Here is a 21,369-nt window from a genome sequence, read left to right as displayed (position 1 = left end):
TGAAGATATTAGGACAAATGACTTCATAAAGAAATTGAGATATCACCAAGCCTAAGAAACTGAGATTGAATATCACTAAGCCTAAGAAACCTGGTTTGAAAATAATATTATATAATGTAATTGAGGATATAAATAAAGAATATCTACTTAATGAGTTATACAGGCACTCCCCGGCCTATGTAATACTTGACTTATGGAAATTCGACTTTATGTAAGTTTTTGCCAGCTGGTGCACACTTAAACTTTCCCAGATATTGACTGGAGTTTGGGAGCTGGTCACTCACACACTAGCAAGGCTTTTGTGGATTTATTGGATGATTGTTTTCTACATCAGCATGTTCGGGAGGCAACTAGAGGGAGGAATACTCTTGATTTGATTATCAGCAGTGATTCTTCATGCATTAAGAATCTGCAGATAAATGAACCACTAGGTGGCAGTGATCACAGTGTGCTGAAGTGGGATTTACTCAAAGAGGTAACTACCATTAGGGGTAAAGGGAAGGGTTATTGCTTTCGTAAAGGCGACTACGATGGACTGAGACAGTATGTAAATTCTATACAGTGGGACCAACTGATGATGTTACCAACAGCAAATGCAAAATGGGAAGCATTCAAAGAACTTATCTTGGAAGCTACTAGGCTTTACATACCAACTAAGAAATATTGTTCAAGGTTTAGGCCTAAATGGATGTCAGATGAACTGATGAGGCATATGGCAGAGAAGAAACATGCATGGGATACATACAAATTAACACATGACACAGAAGCCTATGATAGATACAAGTTGATCTGTAACCAAGTTACAAAGGAGGTTAGGCAGGCGAAGGCAGAGTTACGAGAAATCTTTGGCAAGGGATGCAAAGAAAAACAGCAAAGAGTTCTTTACTTATGTAAACTCTAGAAGGAAGGGGATGAATCAGATTGGTCCACTTGATATCGATGGGTCAACTGTTGATGATCCTGCTCAGGTAGCTAACAAACTAAATGAATATTTTGCATCGACATTCACACATGAGGAGTTATTTAGTGAGGGGAAAGCCAGAGGTGTATTCAACTCTAGCAGTAAGCTAGAGAATCTTGTAATAACTGAGAGTAAAGTGGAGGAGAAACTGTTGAAGATAAACACAAGAAAGGCACCCGGGGTGGATGGGATCTATCCAGTTATATTAAAGGAGGCAGCAGAGGAAGTAAGCAAACCCTTAGCCATAATTATGAGAGCTTCCTTGGACTCAGGGGAGGTACCCGCAGACTGGAGATGTGCAAATGTGACCCCAATTCACAAAGGAGGATCAAAGGCTGACACAAGCAATTATAGACCTGTGAGTTTAACTTCTGTTCCAGGAAAATTAATGGAGGCACAAGTTAAAGAAGCACTGCAGGATCATTTAGACAAGACTTCAGTTGTAGCTCGGACACAGCATGGTTTTGTTAAGGGGAAGTCTTGCCTGACCAATTTGATTGGATACTATGATGCAGTCACAAAGGAACTGGATGCAGGGAATAACTTTGATATTATATACTTGGATCTTAGAAAGGCTTTTGATACTGTTGCACATGGAAGACTGCTGCACAAATTAGAGCAGTGTGACATTGGAGGCAAATTGCTGCTGTGGATAAAGGGGTGGCTGAGGGGGAGAAGACAGAGAGTGGTAATCAATGGACACTGCTCATCGTGGAGTAATGTTATTAGTGAAGTCCCTCAGAGCTCAGTGTTGGGTCCATTATTGTTTTCTGTATTCATAAATGATATTGATGATGGTATATCAAGCTTAATGTCGAAGTTTGCAGACGATACAAAGGTAGGCAGGGTTGTCAAGGACACTACTGACACTATGCTGCTGCAACAGGATCTGGAAAGGTTGAGCAGATGGGCTGAGAGGTGGCAAATGAAGTTTAACATTGACAAATGTAAAGTACTACACATGGGAAACAGCAACCCCAGAGCAACGTATCAACTCTGTGGTACTACACTGACAGTGGTAGAGAATGAAAGGGACTTGGGGGTGGTTGTGCAGGCAGATATGAAGTTCTCTGAGCAGTGCAGACGGGCTGCAAGAGTAGCTCATGGTGTATTGTCAATGATATATAGTAATTTTTCTAGCAGGGATAAGGAGGTGATTATTCCCTTGTATAAGGCAATGGTCAGGCCACACCTAGAGTACTGTATACAGGTCTGGAGGCCTCATTTCAAGAAGGATGTAGAGCTGTTGGAACGAGTACAGCGAAGGGCAACAAGATTAGTGAATGGAACAAAGGGGTGCTCTTACGAAGAAAGGCTTAAGTTTTGCAAATTACAGTGTCTGGAGACTAGGCACCAGCGAGGTGATCTGATAGAGGTGTATAAAGCATTGAATGGTTTGAGCATGCTCAATGCTGATGGGATTCTTCCTCTCGCTCAGAATAATCACCTGAGAGGGCATAAATTCAAATTGAGGAAAGACAGATGTAGGATAGACGTGCGGAAATTTGCCTTTAGCCAGCGAGTGGTTGGTTGGTGGAACAGACTTCCATCCCTTGTCGTGGAAGTTGATAGCCTAAATAAGTTTAAGGCTCAGCTGGACAGGTATTTTGAACGAACAGAGGGGTGAAGTGGAAGTGGTTTTTTTTTTTTGGCTGATGCTGCATAAGCTTGCTTTCTTGCATCAAATGCCTCTACTAATGCTAATGCTAAAAAAATCGTGGAAACGTATTTTGCATCCTGTAGGAATAAATGGAGGTATTGAGAAAATGTAATGTGAACCCAATAACATATTATTTTTTTTGGTAATTCGTTCCAAGGCTTTGGAAGTTGAAATTTTTGCTATATAACTACACTATTTATCTTTCTAAAAGGCCATTTTTATAATGGAAATTGCACCACACTTTCATCATTATCATATGTTCTGTTATAAGAATCAATTTTGAATGCCTTTGTGATATTTTTCTAAAACCCATTTCTGGAGATCTCTACCATAAAACAATAAAAACAATTTGCACTTTCCAGTTTATTGGACTTTTCTGTTAGCGCAATCTATTATAAATGGGTAGTAAACTCGATCTTATTGCATTTGGGATAATATCGATAACTGGTATTTTGTGGGTTTTTGCGTTATGGTATTATGGTAAAATGAGTTTCCCTTCACTGAAATCTTCAATCATATAAAAAAACATAAATAAATTTTCAGAATCTTCTCTTCATTCCTATTTACTTATTACAATGGTGAAGGGAAAGGGCCCAATGGAGGAAAGTGCAAGTGCTGGCAGTTTTAGGAAATGAAACAAAATTGATTTAGAAATGACGATGATTAATTAAGAAGTACGAAGCAGGACAAAGTTTGTTATGTATTGCACGGAATTAGGTCTTGCTGGTTCAACAGCGAATACTATTTTAAGGGACAGTGCACATATAAAAAAACCTGTTAAAGGATCAATGCATTTAAATCAACAGTGATCACAAAATAGCATTCAGGTGCTATATCGAACATGGAAAAACTAGATAGAAAATCATATTCAGAAGCAAGTGCACCTGAGTCCAATGACCATTCAAGCAAAAGCAAGAAGTATTTATGAAGATATTTAGGATAAGTATAGCGAACCCCAAGCCAAGTTCGTGGCAAGCAATGGGTGGTTTAATAAGTTCAAGCATCGCGCTGGTTTCCAAAACATTAAAGTATGCGGCAAAGTTGCCAGTGCTGATTCTGCAGCTGCAGAGAAATTTTGTGATGTGTTGGAAAAAACCCGTCCTAAATCTCCACAGCCCTCAACTTCCACAGCAGCATGCTTATCAGCTGGTGAGTTAATTCTGGCAACGATACTCGAAATGTATAACTTGCTGATGTTATACTTGTAAATTTTTGTAATTTTGTACAGAGGCACAGGCACGCTTCTAAGACATGTAGAGGTGATAGGCTGGTTTGCAGTCATTGTGGTATGACTGGTCATAATTTTAAATTCTTTAAAAATAAAACAAACCTCAGTGTTGTTCCAATTGTAGTGTGAAAAATAGGTCTGCTGCTCATTCAGTTAGAGATAAGAAGTGCCCTGAATACATATTTGCACTGAAAGTTACTAAGGAAAGAACATATTCTGCACTTTACGGTAATGAGCAATAGCACTCTTACCTATAGAATTAATATTTACGGTGAACTCACAGTTCTCCAAATTAACGCATGCATCGCGTCTCGTGGTGGAACCTTCGAGCATCTGTTGTAACATCATGAAATGCATCCATCTCATACTCCATTGTTAATATTATGTCAAATAAATGTTTGCCACTAATTACTGTCTTGTGTCATTTCTGCTTCTTGTGCCTCTGCTACTACTTTCCCGTGACGTTTCCGGTTATGGGTTCCTGTGCGATTCATATTCCTTTGGACGTTGCCTGCCTCCCCTGAGCGTTTGTGCCGGTATTTTTGAGACACACTGTATAAACTCCAAAAGGAAGGGGATGAATCAGATTGGTCCACTTGATATCAATGGTTCGACTGTTGATGATCCTGCTCAGATAGCAAACAAACTGAATGAGTATTTTCAATCTACATTCACACATGAGGAGTTATTAAGGATTGAAAATGCCAAGTTATCAAATTGTAGCAGGGTGCTTAATGATTTTGTAATAACTGAGAGCAAAGTGGATGAGAAATTGTTGAAGTTAAACATAAGAAAGGCACCTAGGGTGGATAGGATCTATCCAGTTATATTAAAGGAGGCGGAAAAGGAACTAAGCAAACCCTTAGCCATAATTATGAGAGCATCCTTGGACTCAGGGGAGGTTCCCTAAATACTGGAGATGTGCAAATGTATCCCCAATTCACAAAGGGGGATCGAAGGGTGACATGAGTAATTACAGACCAGTTAGTTTAACTTCTGTTCCGGGTAAAAATAATGGAGTCACTGGTTAAAGATGCATTACAGGTTCATCTAGAGAAGACTGCAGCAGTAATTCAGACACATCATAGGTTTGTTAAGGGAAAGTCTTGTCTGACAAATTTGATTAGATATTATGATGTGGTTACAAACGAACTGGATGCAAAAAATAATTTTGATATCATATACTTGGATTTCAGGAAAGCTTTTGACACTGTTGCGCATGGAAGACTACTGTACAAATTTGAGCAGAATGGTATTAAGGGTAAGTTGCTACAATGGATAAAAGGGATGGTTGAGTGGGAGAAGACAGAGGGTGGTAATCAATGGGCGCTGCTCTTCGTGGACTAATGTTATTAGTGGAGCCCCTCAGGGTTCGGTGTTGGGTCCATTGTTGTTTTGTATATTTATCAATGATATTGATGGAGGTATATCAGGCTTAGTGTCAAAGTTTGCAGATGATACAAAGGTTGGCAGGGTTGTTAATGACAGTAATGGCAGTGTGCTACTGCATACTAGAAAATTTGGGATGATGGGCTGAGAAGTGGCAACTGAAGTTTAACATTAACAAATGCAATGTACTGCATATGGGTAGAAGTAACCCCAGAGGAACGTACCAACTGTGTAGTACTACACTTAGGGTGGTAGAAAATGAAAAAGACCTGGGAGTAATTGTGCAGTTAGATATGAAGTTTACCTCTCTTGGTAAAAGGGATCCTTTTACCAAGAGAGGCTTAAGTTCTGCAAATTGCAGCGGCTGGAGACTAGGCACCTGTGAGGTGATCTGATTGACGGGTATAAGGCCTTGAATGGGTTGAGAACGCTGAATTCTGATGGGATTCTTCCATTTGTTCAGATTACGAACTTAAGGGGGCATAAATTGAAATTGAGGAAAGACAGCTGTAGAATAGATGTCCAAAAATTTGCCTTTAGCCAGCGGGTGGTTAATTACGGGAACAAACTTCCATCTGTCGTCGTGGAAGTTGATAGGTTAAATAAATTTAAGGAGGAACTGTACAAACATTTAGAGGGAATGGTTGAGTAAATTTTTTTTTTGGCTGATGCTACATAAGCTCATACGCTTGCTTTCTTGCATCACATGCCACAATTACGATTACGATAATGTGCAGTGTGCGAGATCTGTAGCAGATGAACTAAGATTAGTTTGTGAATGTGAAAGGATTGACATTGTTTGTATTCAGGAACCCTATGTTTATAGGGGTCAGCTAAATCCCAACTCTATTAAAATTGTCTCAAAGAACTGTGACAAACTAAAGGCTGCTATACTAATTTTCAGCTCTGATCTGGTTGTGACCAGAATTGATTTCTTATGTACATCGCATACAGTCTGTATTGGCATTGAAGCTAGTTGGGGACAATTTTTCATTATATCTATGTACTGTCAGCCCACTGCGGACCTTCATTGCTCTCTTAGCTATTTGGAAGAGGCGTTATTCAGATTGAAAGGCAGAAAAGTAAACTTGAGATCATTAATAAGCCTGGTAATGAACCGACGTTTTGAACTATTAATGGTGAGTCTAACATAGATGTAACATTAGCCAATAGTACAGCCTTCAATTTCATATCTAACTGGCAAGTTAAACCAAATTGGATTAACATCGATCACAAAGTGATAATTTTCAACTTAGGCTGTGCTAGATGTGGATTTATTGAGCCTCATTCTTTACAATTTCGAAGATTTGCAATTAAGCACGCTGACTGGGGTAAGGTTGAAAGATTTGTTAGGACAATTTTTGGTGAAATGACGTTAGCTGAGTTGGATAGGATTAATGCTGCTCATTCAGTTAGAGATAAGAAGTGGCCTGAATACATATTTGCACTGAAAGTTACTAAGGAAAGAACATTTGATTTGGTTCAGTTATTACAACAGAAGTTATTTGATGCCTCGAAGAAGTCAATGAAATTAAAGCAAAATAAACGTACTCTGGTGCAATGGTCGTCCTCTGATCTTACTGATCTCCGGAGGGAGGTCAACAGGGTGCGTAAGAAGTTCCAATGTGAGAAATTGTGGGATAATAAATAATCTACTGCTAGAGTGAAAACTGAATATCAATTGTTCAAAAGAAAATACACCCATTTAATAGCTAAAAGGAAATTTGATGCTTGGAAAAACTTAGTGCAAACAACTGGTAATGAGGATCCATGGGGTATAATTGTGTTTGCACAAATTAATGCCATCTGGGGATGTGATAAGTTCTATGTGTTGTGGAGACTCTGAAACCCTAGATTGGATGGCCAGTATTAATGTTGTACTTGATCACCTAATCAATGGATCTCATCATTGTATGGATGAGGTGGAGCATTCTGATAGTACTGATCGGTTAGATTGTGGTTGTGTTAGCGATATTCAAGAGGAACCCTTTTCAATGGCAGCTGTTAGCAAAATCTGTAATAACAGGTGTCCTGGTATGGACCTCATTAAAGGGGAAGGTATTAAGCATTTCTTAAAACTGTTTCCTGAGCATCTTCTTGTTTTCAACAAATGACTGCTTGAAGGAATTTTTCTCTCACCTTGGAAAGATGCTCTTCTTTAGATGATTTTGAACTTACCTGAAAAACCTTAAACTGAGCCCTCTTCTTATCGTCCAATTGCTCTTCTTCCAGGTTTGGGCAAGGTCTATGAATGCATGCTTTCACACCGAATATTGTAATATACACAAGAAAATTTGGGATTCTCAAATAAACAATATGGCTTTACTCCTGGTCGTAGTACAGAGGTTGTTTTAAAATCTTTGAAATTGATTAGAGATTCAAATGCTAAATATGTTCTTGCCATTTTTGTTGATTTTGAAGGGGCTTTTGATAATATCTCCTGGGACAGTGTGTTATTGATGCTTCGCCTTGCAAAATGCTTCCATCAGCTTTATAGCATCATAGTTGATTATTTTAAGGAAATATCTTTTATGGTTAAGTCTAGTTGGAATTCAGCAACTAGATTTGCTATTCGAACAGATGTCTGCAGGGATCTGTTTTTGGGCCACTAATGTGGAAATTGGTATTAGAGGATTGGTTACAGAAGAAATACAGTGATGTTCATATAATTGCATATGCGGATGACTTGGTATTCTTTGTTGAAGGCCCTTTACAGCTACAAATTGAAATATCTGAATGCTTGGTTAATATTTCCATAAATTAACAATATCTAGGTCAAAAACAAAAATATTATTGCTAAAGGGGAACCTATGTTCTTAGAGAACCTCATGTGCTGGTTGGTTGTGAAAATTTAATGTCCTTTATGATTAATAAATATCTTGGAGTCTTCATTGACAGAGGTCTTACATTTGATACCCATATGAATTTTCTATCAGAAATGGTTGAAAAATTTGTTAATATTATAGCAAGAATTGCTAGGAAGGATTGGGGTATTAGAGGTAGGGCACTATCTCTTCTTTATGACTGTGTTTCCCTCTGTATTGTTTCTTATGGTATCTCAACTGGGCAGACTGTTAATTTTAAAAAATATGTAAGAAAACTGTATTCCATTCATGCTCCTGAATATGGCTCTAGTTTTTAGCACTGTCTCCACTGATGCACTACAGATCATCACAAGGAAAATGACAATTTACCTCTTTCTGGTTTACAGAGTAATGACTTTCAACATTCAGCGTGGAACTGATTCTACTATCTTGAGTTGGATTTGGCTAATGATCCTAAAAATGAGGCCAAGCAAATCTTAGATATCTTATTAACTATTTTGAAACATAGATGGGCTAACTCAAATAAAGGTGAAATAACTCATAGGTTCTTTCCCTCTGTTGTTGACATTCCACGACAAAAATGGTTTTTGCCTAATGTACAAACTATGTTTTTATTAACTGGTCATGGCTCATTTCTAGCAAAGCTGAATCAGCTGGGTGTTTCAGAAAGGTTGCAGTGTCACTGTTAAGGCTCTGAAGACCTGGAGTCATGTTTTGTGTTATTGTCATGAGTACTTGGATCTCAAAAATTAATTTTTATTTGCTAGCCTTAATCTTGCTCACCTGACTGAGGGCAATGGGGCTCAATTAATTAAGAATGAGGAAGATTTTCAAGCTTTTCAAAAATTTTCCAAGAAATTATTCCAGAGAAGATCAGTGCTGCTGGAAGAAAGAACAGTAGAAGGCTTATAGACTATTCACATTAATTCTGTGTGACAGATTAAGATGCTGAAATAAACTGAGTAATTGAATTTGTAGTTAATGATCATTGTGTTCCTATATAAATAGGATAATCTTATTGGACAATTTATGTAGTTACTTGTGACCATGCTTTTATTTGTCTTCATCTCATGTTGACTTCATAAGATCAGTGGCTCCTTGTGTCACATTTGGTTTTATTCATGTCATATGGCTCCTTGTGCCACAATTTATATTTCTGACTGAATCTAATATGTGATGTGATTTATTGTCTGGACATGTTATATGTTCATTTCACTTTATGACGTAATTCTTATGACTTTGAATCTGTATATCATCTGTATATAATATAATATGTATGTAGGTATGTATATAGTGGATTTGCCAACTTCTGGCTAGGGGCAGCTTGTTAATAAAAATGTAAAAAAAAAATGGCTCAATGAGAGCTAATATCTCTTAGTGCATCCACCCTCATTTTGTGGCCAAGATGTTCTGGCTCTTTGAAAGTGTCTCCTCACCTGGTGCACCCTTCTCCTGAGTATAGTCAGTTCAGATCACCACCAGGGGGCCACCTGCTTCCTCGGTTTTTTCTGTGGGATTGACAGGTTTAATGTTTTTGTTAACATGTTTGTCATAGTCAGTGCTTCCTTGTCCAGGCTACAATTGTTGCCTGATCTCGACTCATTGACAGGCATAACCTTCCATTACTAAGCACTGGCTCTCACACTTGTATGAATTTCTCCACAGGATCAATCTCAGCAGTTGACTTGTCTCTCTGTTCTCTCCCCTTTTTCCCAAGCATTGAATGGTCTATATTAGACATCCCATTAAGTAGCAACCACTTCCCAATACTTCATAAATTGCAGTAACATTGCAGACAAAAAAACAACAAATGTGGAAATTTTCCAAAGCAAACAGGTCAAAATATTCTTCCACCATATCACTCATTGACCAAATTATCTAATATCAATCCATTGATAATATGACTAAGCACACAACAGATCAGATATTAAAAGTTGCAACTGCCATACCTCAATCTCATTCTGGAAATTGCAGGCATTCCAGTTGCTTGTGGAATGGTGCTTGCAAAAATAGAAAAGAATAAAGCATGGGAATTTATTCTGGAAGCATACAACTACCTTTAACTTACTTAGATGTAATCGACTTTAAGCAAAAGTACAACTGATAAGTAGGGAAGCTAAAAAATAATCCTGGATTAAATTTGTCTGTGTTACCACTACCGATACAGATCCCAGCCTTATCTGCAGGAAAACAAAACAGCTCAGTGGTAAATCTTCTTTCATTCCCTCTCTGATCCTAGGCACACAACACTGTATTGTTAGTGGAATGAATGTACCGCCTAGAGGTGAAGCATCAGGGTATGCAGTAGACTTCAAAGTTATCACCAAGGCCCAAAATATTTTGTTTACAGAAGTTCAGGATCAAGACAGTACTGATCGTGTTTTTTGAAAAACAAGATATGAACCACAAGGTATTTGTACTTGAAGGGGAGAGAAAGCACTGCTTTCTCTCCCCTTCAAGCACTTCTCTCCCCACCTTGAAGGGGAGCTTTCTCTCCCCTTCAAGGTGCTTCAAAGACTATTAAAGCACATTTCCCAGGTGAGGCCTCGATTTTAAGAGAAAGGCAACTGGTTCTTGTTGCATGATAGTGCAACAAGAACCAGTTGCCTTTCCATTCCACACCTGTTTTAAAGATATTTTTGATGAAACATTGCATGGTGATGGTTGATCAACCATCCACCCTGTTCTCCCACTCAAACACCAGTGGACTTCTTCTTTTCAAGATGAAAATTGCAATTAAAGGAAAGAGATTTTTTAGGGTGTTGAGGACATAATGAAAAACATAACCACCGAACTAAACATCATCTCTTTGGGCACCTTGCTGACTCTTTTCAGAAACTTTTAGAATGGTATAATAAGAGCATTCAATCAGCTGGTGATTACTTTGAATAAAAGTAAAACTACTTTTGAGCTCCTACATTTTTTGTTCTTTTTATTGTGCCAGTGTGGAAGCTTTATTTACACATCTCATACATCCATTAGTACATACAGATTGCTCAAAATCTGAAGCACCTGTGGTATCTGCTTGTATTTTCCCAAGAAAATTTATCATCATTCAGACCCCCCCCCCCATGAATGTAGTATATATACTAGCCTTGGATCTATAAAATCCTGCAACTACCAAAGGTATATATCAATGTACCAACTCTCTAAACATGTTACAGGCTTTATCAGTGATGAGATGTGTTCCTCATCCAGTGTTGTGTTGGTTATGGAAAATACTATACTCTTTTACAGAGTCACACTTTGATATTTGCTTTTGCTGGATTCCTAAATATATTGGGATCACAGTCAGTGATATAGTTAATGTAGCAGCGAAATCAGCAATGCTGCAGAATCTGCTTGCTAGTCCTCTACAAGTATGTACTTGATGAAAAAAAAAAAAAACCCATTATCATGGTGGCAATATTCTTGGCATGGGCACACTACTAATGAGCTATACCACATCAAACCAATAATTGCGCATTGGCAGTTACAAGGACAACTACCAGAACAGGGTTCACCCTAAGGAGTTTCCCTTGCTTGACTCCACATGGAACATAGTATTGGTAGGGGCAAATCATGCAAGAAGGCATAACTTATACAAAAAAAACTTTCCATATTAGAAGTTTGCTCCAACAATTGACTACCCGATGGCTGAAGACAAATTTCTGCACATTTATTCTGCAAACTGTCCTTTCTCAATTTGAATTTATGCCCCCTCATGTGCATATAGTCTGCACAAGAGGAAGGATTCATTAATACCTAATGCATTCTTATCTGATGATTATTATCCTATGTGTAAATATTGTGGCACCTTTTTTTTTTTTGAACAAATCTGCACATTTTAGTCAAATGTGCATCTTTTAATAATGATTGCCATCTCTCTTTTACTTATCTGACTGAACCAGATTTAATAACTATTGGCACTCAGTCAGTATATTGGATGCATTTACTTTTTTACAATTTATTAATCAGTAAGATTTAATTTAGTGAGCTTCCTCAGCTTTATAAGTGCTTTATATATATATTAATATTATTCTACATTAATTCATTATATTATATATATATTTTATGTTACACCATTTTACTTGGTGCATTATAGCCTTTAGTTGCTGATGAGCCATTAATTCCTAACCAACCAACCAACCAACCAACCACTTGAACAGAAATGACTGAGGCATTCCCAACATAGCAACTACTTCTGTTTGTGAAAGGCTTTTTAAGTATAACTCATCATATCTGTTTGTAAGATGCAACTTTTCTGTAATACTCAAATCAAATATTTTTTACTGACATTTCCTTAAAACTGTGAAAATGTAAAAGCAGTTAAAATTCAAACACTGTTTATCAAAGACATCAACAGATTCAAAGTGAGAATTTTTTCTGTGCTACTGGAATTGAATAAAGAGACAGACTGTAAGTAAAGTAGAAAGCTGTAAGTAAAGTAGCATCAGAGCTGCACCAAAGGGTAATTTGCTCATGGATATGATATTTGGTGTCATATATGCTAACTGAATTTAAAATATTTGGGATTCCCAAGATTCAAGATACATGGAAAGAAAGTTTTATGATACCATGCAAAAAAGTCTTTCACGAAAGAATTTTATTCTTCCATTGAAAGTATTTCTGATTACTGTATGACAGAAATGCTGTCTCAGCTGGAGAACAATCCTGGATTCTCCAACTGAGAAATTAGCAGAGCAATGCCCCAACCTTCTATCATCTTTTAATGAGAACCCATTTGCAGTTGCCTTTAAAACCTTTTCTGCCAACAGCAGGTTGTAACCATGTACCACAAGTGAAATTTTGTTTGGATGATTATGTGTTTCTCTGGTATTTCCTACTTTCTTTTATTGCTTAACATATGGGTTTTAGAAGAGAAGTGACAATAGACAAGCATTTTTTTCTTTAACTGAAAATCAGTTCTAATAATGATAATATAGTTCATTTTTATATTTTAATGCATTCCATGAAATTTGGTTGCATAAATTGGCCGATTCTAATTATCCATCTCATTAATGGTGCCTTCTATAATTGTGCTATGCTTTCAGTACATGATTAGGCATGTATATTTGCTGCAAAAATAAATTACTTATGATTGTATACTATACTAATTTATGAATTTTTTCCTCATTTTATTGATGTACTTTTTTTTTTTTTCTAACAGCCAGAAAACATTATGTGTCAGACAAAAACAAGTAACAATATTAAGCTGATTGATTTTGGACTTGCTACTAAACTGGATCCAAACGAAGTTGTAAAGATTTCTACAGGCACTGCAGAATTTGCAGCTCCAGAGATTGTTGAAAGGGAACCTGTTGGCTTCTACACTGATATGTGGGCTGTAGGAGTTTTGGCTTATGTTTTGTAAGTAGCAGTGAGGGTGAAACCATCATCGTTCTTTTTTGCATGGCTTGTTTTCTCAAGTTAGTTAGTATATAATTCTAAATATGATGCAATCACATTTCTATATTATAATTTTATGGAATAGTAGTTATCTGTTTTGGTATACAAAATACAGAAATAACTACTATTTCATAAAATTATAATATACAAAGTTGTACGGTGTGCAAATTGATTTGTTAGAAGGCTGTCCTGGAAACAGTTCAGCACTGATTGATTGTAAATGCATATTTAAATTTTAATTTATATATTTAAAAAGTGCCATATTTATGTATAACATTTTACTCTAATATTTGGTTAGTGTACATAATGAGTTCTTGGAAAACTACATGCCAACTGAATGTATGGTTAACCAAACATTAATTTCCCATATAAACTCATGTAACTTACTTCCCAAAGATTTCTGAAAATTTAGATTTTTTTTTTTTTTTAAATTAAACACGAATAAGTACAATTACAGTACATAGTAATAGCATTCTCCATATAGTTCAAGGAAGCCACAGACTTTTTCCGCACTGGCAAAAAAAAACAAAACAAAAACCAACCAAGTAGATAAGAAAACACAAAATATATACTTCTCTCCTCACACAGGTAAATATTCAGTTGACCCTTGAATTTACTCAAATTGTCTGCCCGGGTGCCAAGCGAATTCGAGGTAAGCGTTCAAAGTGCGATTATCTAGCGATCTTTCTCAGTGATAAAAGTTCATTTTAAGTTATGTCATTCTCTATTAGCAGTTCATTTATAATCCAGTTCTACATTAAAAAGTCACAAGTAAGAACAGAAGGGAAATTCACCTTTCTTTTTCATTACATTATATTACTTTTTTTTTAATAACCAACTAACTTATCTAACCGCTTGGCCTCCTTGCGGCACTGTTCCTGTCTCCCCACGGTGGGACCAGAAACCTGGGAGGGAAAGTCAACCCCCAGAGCAAAAAGGAGCTAACCATGGACTATGACGATTACCCATAGCTTGAGCAGCCTAGGCGCTTATCCAGTACTGTCAGCAATGTTGACCGTGAAATTGCCCATGATGCAAAAAAGTCTAAATGACTGCGTATAGACACAGACCAACAGGTATGCCCATCATTTCTTATCTTACATAGTCCATCAGACAAATCTATGAGCACTCTTTCACCATTTCTTATACAAAAATGTTTAGAAAATGCGGCAGGCTCTCCCAAAATGGTGAGAAGACTAAGGTCTGGTAGAAACAGTCAACTGTTTCTACCAGAATTGTGGACCTCCAGTTTTCGTATAAACAGAAGGGACGAAGTAATCTTAACCAGAGTGCAAATTGGCCACAGTCAACTTACCCACCTTTATCTCCTCACAGGTAACGATCCTCCACAATGTACACAGTGCAACTCTCCACTTACAATGAAGCATATTCTTGTTGTGAGTGTACTTTATACACCACTGCCCACCAAACCTCTTTTAGCTTTCTGCCAAACCTTAAAGAATCCTTGACACTCTGCCACATCATAGATAATGATGCTAATCTGCTGGAGTTCTTTCACTTTACAAAACAGATAAAATTATATGATTGTTTTTGAGTAATGTCATAACGGTCACCATGCATGGGTAGCGTTCATAATGGTGATAGGTACAATATGGCCTAAGTAGCCCTTTCGCCAAAAACAACAACAACTCAAATTGTCAGCCTCAGCTACCTGTGAGGACAACTTGTTCCAGCTATCAATGACTCTCTGGCTAAAAGGAAACTGCCTGCAATCTAATCTAAACTTCAAGCCCTGTAATTTGAATTTATGACCCCTAGTTCTGAAATTGTTTAGAACAGTGAGAATTCCACCTTCATTCATTTTGCTAATCCCTCTCAGAGCCTTATAAACCTCAATCAAGTCACCTCTGAGGTGCCTGGTTGCCAAACTCTGTAGCCCACATAATCGGAGTCTTTCCTCATACAGTCGTCCTTCTGCCAGTCTCACATTTTTCCATTTGAGTTGCCTGTCTTTGTACCCCTTCAAGAATCTCAGTGTCTTTTTTTCAGATGAGATCTCCATACTTGAACACAGTATTCCAAATATGATCTTACAATTGCCTTATACAGTGGGATTATGACCTTCCTATCTATCCCTCTACAGGATAACATTCGTTAAATTATCGATACGACACCATGGACTTTCCTGGCTGCCTCTTTACACTGTTCGGAAAAGTTCATATCTGTCTGTCTTGTAACTCCCAAATCCCTTTTATCCTCTACTGTTTCTAATTCAACCCCACCAAGTGTATAATTTATTTGGGGATTGCTATCCCCCAAGTGTAAGGCCTTGCATTTAGCAGCATTAAAACATAGCTGCCACTTCTTTGACCATCTTTAAAGTGCGTTCAAGTCATCTCGAAGGAGCATTGCTTAGCACTGATCACGACTCTGCCAATCTTTATGCCGTCTGCAAATTTTGACATCACACCTTCTATCCTTTCATCAATGTCATTTATGAAAATGAGAAACAGCAGTGGTCCAAGAACCGATCCTTGAGGGACCCCACTCCTGAAGCATGCCAATCTGAAGAATATCCATTAATCACAACCCTTTGCCTTCTGCCTTGCAGCCACCCAGCAATCTATCTTAGAATCTTACCAGTAATCCCAACCTGTTCAAACTTATACAGGTATTTGACTCATGAGAGTAACCTCTCATGAGTCAAATACCTGATAATCTAATCATGTTTGAAAAATTGAAAGAAAGCTAACAACTTGCCACTTTCTTTTCATCATAAAGAATCTTATAGTAAAGAATGACATTATGAAGGCTTCAGAAAATATCATTACTTCTAGCATTGGGATCGGAATTCTGTACGACTCCTATTATCTCTTTTTTCTCCATCATAATTTCTCTTTAACTTTTGAAGTTCAGGCTCTTTGAAGAGATATTCACCTGGATCATCCCTTCCTGCAATCATCATCCTTGAGGTCTTCTCTGTGTAATTCCAGTAACTCATTCACACATAAGACCTCATGGCTGACAATCTGATTGCAGGAAGGGATGATCCAGGTGTCTGAAATCTCCTCTGTGGCATTTTGTGGAAATATTTTGTCATGGACAAAATGTGGGCAAAGTTTTTCCTCCATCAATCAATCGTGATAGATTGCTTGATATCTTTCCAGCTTTTCAGCAATGTTTCCTACTGCCATAAAGTTGTATTACCCCTTCTAAAACTGTGTGAGAGTTGTTGCTTCCTAACCAGCAGTAGTAGCAGAAGTTTGTATTTGAGGGATCTTCTTCCAACACAATCCTGATTCATCCACTTAATTGCCATTGTATTCCCCCCTCCCACCTCAATAATTTCAGAAAGCAGGTTTGGAACTCCTGGGCTACTTCTGAATCGGCATTAGCAGCCTCTCTTATGCAGTTCGGCATGAATCCTGCATCTCTGAAACCATCCCCAACATGCATTAAATGAATCAAAATTAATATCCCCAAAACCATTGCCTTCTCCAATACAAGTTTCTGCATTCTCACAGATAGTTCTTGCATTTTGTGAATCATTGTAAGGCTTACTGGCATTTGATGCATGCATTTTTTACCAAACTTTTAGAGGGAATATATGTGAGATGTTTTTTTTTTTTTTTTTTTTGGCTGATGCTACATAAGCTTTCTTTCTTGCATCACATGCCTCTATTACTACTACTACTTCTACTACTATGGATAGGATTTCTTACAACCACTTCTTTTGTCCAACAATATAGGGCTTCTTACAACCACCTTTCATACACCTTGATGGTATCTTGAAAGACTCAACGAAAGACAAAGCTGACTAATCATGTTGTATCATACCAAATACATTTCAATTAATGGCTCAAAGTGGTCATACAACTGAAGGTCACGAGAAGAATCCTAAACAATCATAATTTCAAGCAGTCCAGGTCTTTATGGCATTTCAAGTATCCTTAAAACAAATAGAAATGCCATATCATTCTGAATGAAAATTATCATCCAATTGCAGTTACCTCAACCCTTTCTAAAGTGGTGGAGAAATCCATCAATCACCAACTGCTACACTATCTGAAAACTTCCATCTGATAAATAATCATCCATCAGTGCTGATCAACTGATGATATCTTGGCCTACATCATTCTTATCATTGGACAAATTTGATGGAAAAGTTTGGTAAGAATCAAGTATATTTCTGAGGTTTTTGATCACATTTGGCATGAGGATCTTCTAAAAAAACTCCCATATTATAGATTTCTAACTGTTTCTGGCAATTGAGGATCCATGTGATCACTCCTGCAGGCAATGATAGGCAGCTTTTTGTCTTGTAACTTCTTGACTAATTAGCATTAGCATACGATTTCACCCCTCCATTCGTTCCAAATACCTTTCCAGCTCAGCCTGAAATTTATTTAGGCTATCAACTTCAACAACAAAAGATGGAAGTCTGTTCCACCAATCAACTACCTGCTGGCTAAAGGCAAACTTCCACACATCTATCCTACAACTGTCTTTCCTCAATTTGAATTTACCCTCATAGGTGATTATTCTGAGTAAGCGGAAGAATCCCATTAGCATTGAGCATGCTCAAACCATTCAAGGCTTTATACACCTAAATCAGATAACCTCACAGGTGCCTAGTCTCCAAACAATGTAATCTGCAAAACTTAAGTTGCTGTTCCCCCAGGTGCATTCTTTCTTCCATTCTGTTCTTCTCCATTAATGGCTTCTTTTCACTGACTGAAATCCATAGTTGCACTGATGATAGCACAATGCGACATTTCACCTCTGCATTTAAAAACCCTTGCCCTGAACAGACTTAACTTCTTGAATATCCAGTTTCTTAAAATCTGATCTCCAAGTAATTTTTAATAGGGCAAAGAAAACTTCATTAACTTTAGTCTTTCTAAAACTCAATCCTGCATTATTTCTCATAAAAAAGAGTATGCTGCTCCTGTGCTCATCTTTGATAACACTCACATTTCTATAAAAGATCACAAATCTTTTTTGGTATAAGCACATCACAAATAGTGCTTCCCACACATTGAAAAGAGTGGGTTTTCTTTTTTGCTTTTGGCATTTACAGTTGCTGACTCTGTTCAAATATCAAATCCACCTTACACCAACTCAGATTCACCCAAACCTGAGTTGTGCCTCCAAATACTACTACTTTCTGTAGATGTCTTTTCTACAGATATTTTCTTGAACACTGTTCTTCTGAACTGAAACCTGTAATTCCATCTGAACATGTGCCTTGATCATTTTAGTATGTGAAGCAAGTAAGAAAAAAGGATCGTTTCTGAATGTGTGTAAAACTAAAATTATAGTGATAATCTTGATTCCAGTAAAATGAAGGTTAATGGGCAAGATATCGAATAAGTTGATGAATTTGATTACTTAGAGTCAAGAATAAATAAAAATAGTGACTGCTTAAACAATGTAAAGAGACAACAGGCAATTGCTAAAATGTTGGTCGCTGATCTGATAAAATTATGGAGAGATCATGATCTGCCCCTAAAGACGAAACTGAGAATCATTGATTCGTTAATTTTACCAGTTGCCACTTATGGATGTGAAGGATGGAATCTGAAAAGAGTTGACAGGAAGAAAATTGAGGCATTGGAAATGTGGTGTTACAGGAGAATACTGCATATAACTTACTTGGATCGAAAAACAAATGAGTGGGTATTGAATAAAATTGGCAGGCCCAAAATTCTTCTTCATGGCATCAACAAAAGAAAACTCAAGTTTTTTGGTCATATAGTAAGAAGGGAAAACTTTCTGTTGAAGAATATAATGGAAGGAAAAACCGAGGGGAAGAGAGGTTCAGAGGAAGACCTGCAACTGGGATGGGATCAGTGAACTTCTGGGCATGACACTTTGCGATGCTGCTCGTATAGCACACAATCGATGTAGTTGGAGGAATTTGTTGGTAGCCACAACAGCTTCCCAAGGAGCTATGTTACTGGAAGAAGAAGAGGGTGAGTTTCCCAAGGTTGCAAACAATACCAACAGAATGAACGACTGTGCAAGCAGATCTGGTTGTTGCAGAATGACCAGATTTTGCTGAAATTCTATACCTTACAAATGGAACATGAATGTCAGCTCCATCACCATTTCAGACTCCCAACTAGCAGAATTAACTGTTATCATTGGAAGAATATCCATGACAAACCTCAGAGACCTGACTTCAAACAAAGTTACACTCAAATCTCAGCCTTAAGGAGCCTATCTTGAACAGACATTTATGATAAAGTATTCTCAAATCTGACCTGGAAGGTTCTGTGACTGAGGAACTTTGAATTAAAATTTATAGATGTCTTTACAGACCATACATATGCATCACTGATTGGCTGCTGACGTAGTCCAACCAAATGGCGACTTCCAAAAAGCAACCAACAAATGTCTGATGCCATGTTGTGATGCCAAAATGTAGTTGAGAAAAATAAATACATGAAAAGATCTGATAGTGGTGCAATTCTATTAAACAATGCCATTCAATTTGTCAATATGTTCTAAAATATTCTAATTTGATATCATAAAAAAATATGCCTAATTGCTTGGTTACTAGATTTACTCCGATGATACATAAATTCCATTCCATAAAAATGGTATCAGTATGGAATATACACATTCCATATTGATGCAATTTCTGATATACAATATATATATATATATATTGTATATCAGAAACTGTATGTATTCCACAAATACATACAGTTTCATGTATTTTGCATTCTATGTTATCAACTATATTATAAACAACTACTGTAATTGTATATTCTGGTCCCTGCAATCATCCAAAGTATAAACAGAAACTTCATTTATTTATTTGTGAAATAAGAAACTGATCTGCCTTGAAATCCAAAAGAATATGAACAATGAACCAAAATAAATATGAAGAATGAAATGTGAAACACATGAAAATTGGTTCTGGAAGTCAGTAAATTACTTATATTTATGCATGTAGTAGCATAATGGAAGAAATGGAAAGACTCTTGAAAATATGGATTGGTGAAAAATGGATGCATCAAATCTCCAGTTCCTTCTTGAATTTATTTAACCTATCAGCTTCCACAATGACAGATGGAAGTTTATTCCAGCAATCAACCCCCCCCACCGGCTAAAGGCAAATTTCTGCACATCTATCCTACAACTGTCTTTCCTTAATTTGAATTTATTCCTCCATCAGGTTCATAATCTGAGCAGGAGGAAGAATCCCATCAGAATTGAGCCTGCTCAACCCATTCAAGGCCTTATACATATCAATCAGATCATCTCGCAAGTGCCTAGTCTCCAGATGTTGCAATTTGCAGAACTTAAGCCTTTCTTGCTTAAGTTCTGCAAGATTGGTGAGGGGAAGCCCCTTTGTTCCCCTCACCAATTTTGTTGCTCTTCTCTCTGCTTGCTAAAGCAACTCTACATCCTTCCTAAAACGAGGCCTCCAGACCTGTATGCAGTACTCAAGGCGTGGCCTGACCATTGCCTAATACAAAGGGATAATCGCCTCCTTTTCCCTACTAGCAAAATTCCTCTATATCATTGACAATACCCCATGAACTGCTCTGGCAGCCTGAAAAGCCACAAGTTAGAACACAGAAAGGAAATCCACCTGTCTTCCTTTATCCATATTTCTAGATCACTAACCAACCAACACTTTAACCACTTGGCCTCCTAGCAGCACTGCTCTTGCCTCCCTGTGGCGGGGCCAGAAACCTTGGCAGATAAGTCCTCTTACCAAGAGCTAAAAGGAGCAAATATGGCAAACACAGACTATCAGGATATTGTGAACAATAAACCAAAGAGATAAAAGACTGATTGGATGGAGCAACCTTACCCATCGTTCTTAATCATCCACTCACTTACTAGTCAGCCTATGAGTAAATTGTCTCCCTTTGTCATTCAAGGCGCCTCCGTAGCCAGGTGGGAAGGAGCAGCAGTGCCTAACACACGCTTCTTGATT

The 21,369-nt window shown here is 37.5% G+C and overlaps 1 protein-coding gene across 1 annotated transcript in view; it reads left to right on the top strand.

The window, feature by feature from the left end:
• LOC150087120 (twitchin-like) overlaps positions 1-21,369 on the top strand; it is a 3,511,780-nt gene that overhangs the window by 3,093,883 nt on the left and 396,528 nt on the right. The window contains 1 exon segment of the mRNA XM_090372971.1: positions 13,213-13,412. Within this exon segment, the coding sequence (XP_090229097.1) occupies positions 13,213-13,412 (200 nt within the window).

The sequence above is a fragment of the Mastigoproctus giganteus genome, chromosome 4 (assembly GCF_048544385.1).
Source record: "Mastigoproctus giganteus isolate SK-2022 chromosome 4, ASM4854438v1, whole genome shotgun sequence".
NCBI classification, from domain to species: Eukaryota; Metazoa; Arthropoda; class Arachnida; order Uropygi; family Thelyphonidae; genus Mastigoproctus; species Mastigoproctus giganteus.
Note: the sequence above shows the minus strand (reverse complement) of the source record. Positions and strands in the feature narration are given on the sequence as shown.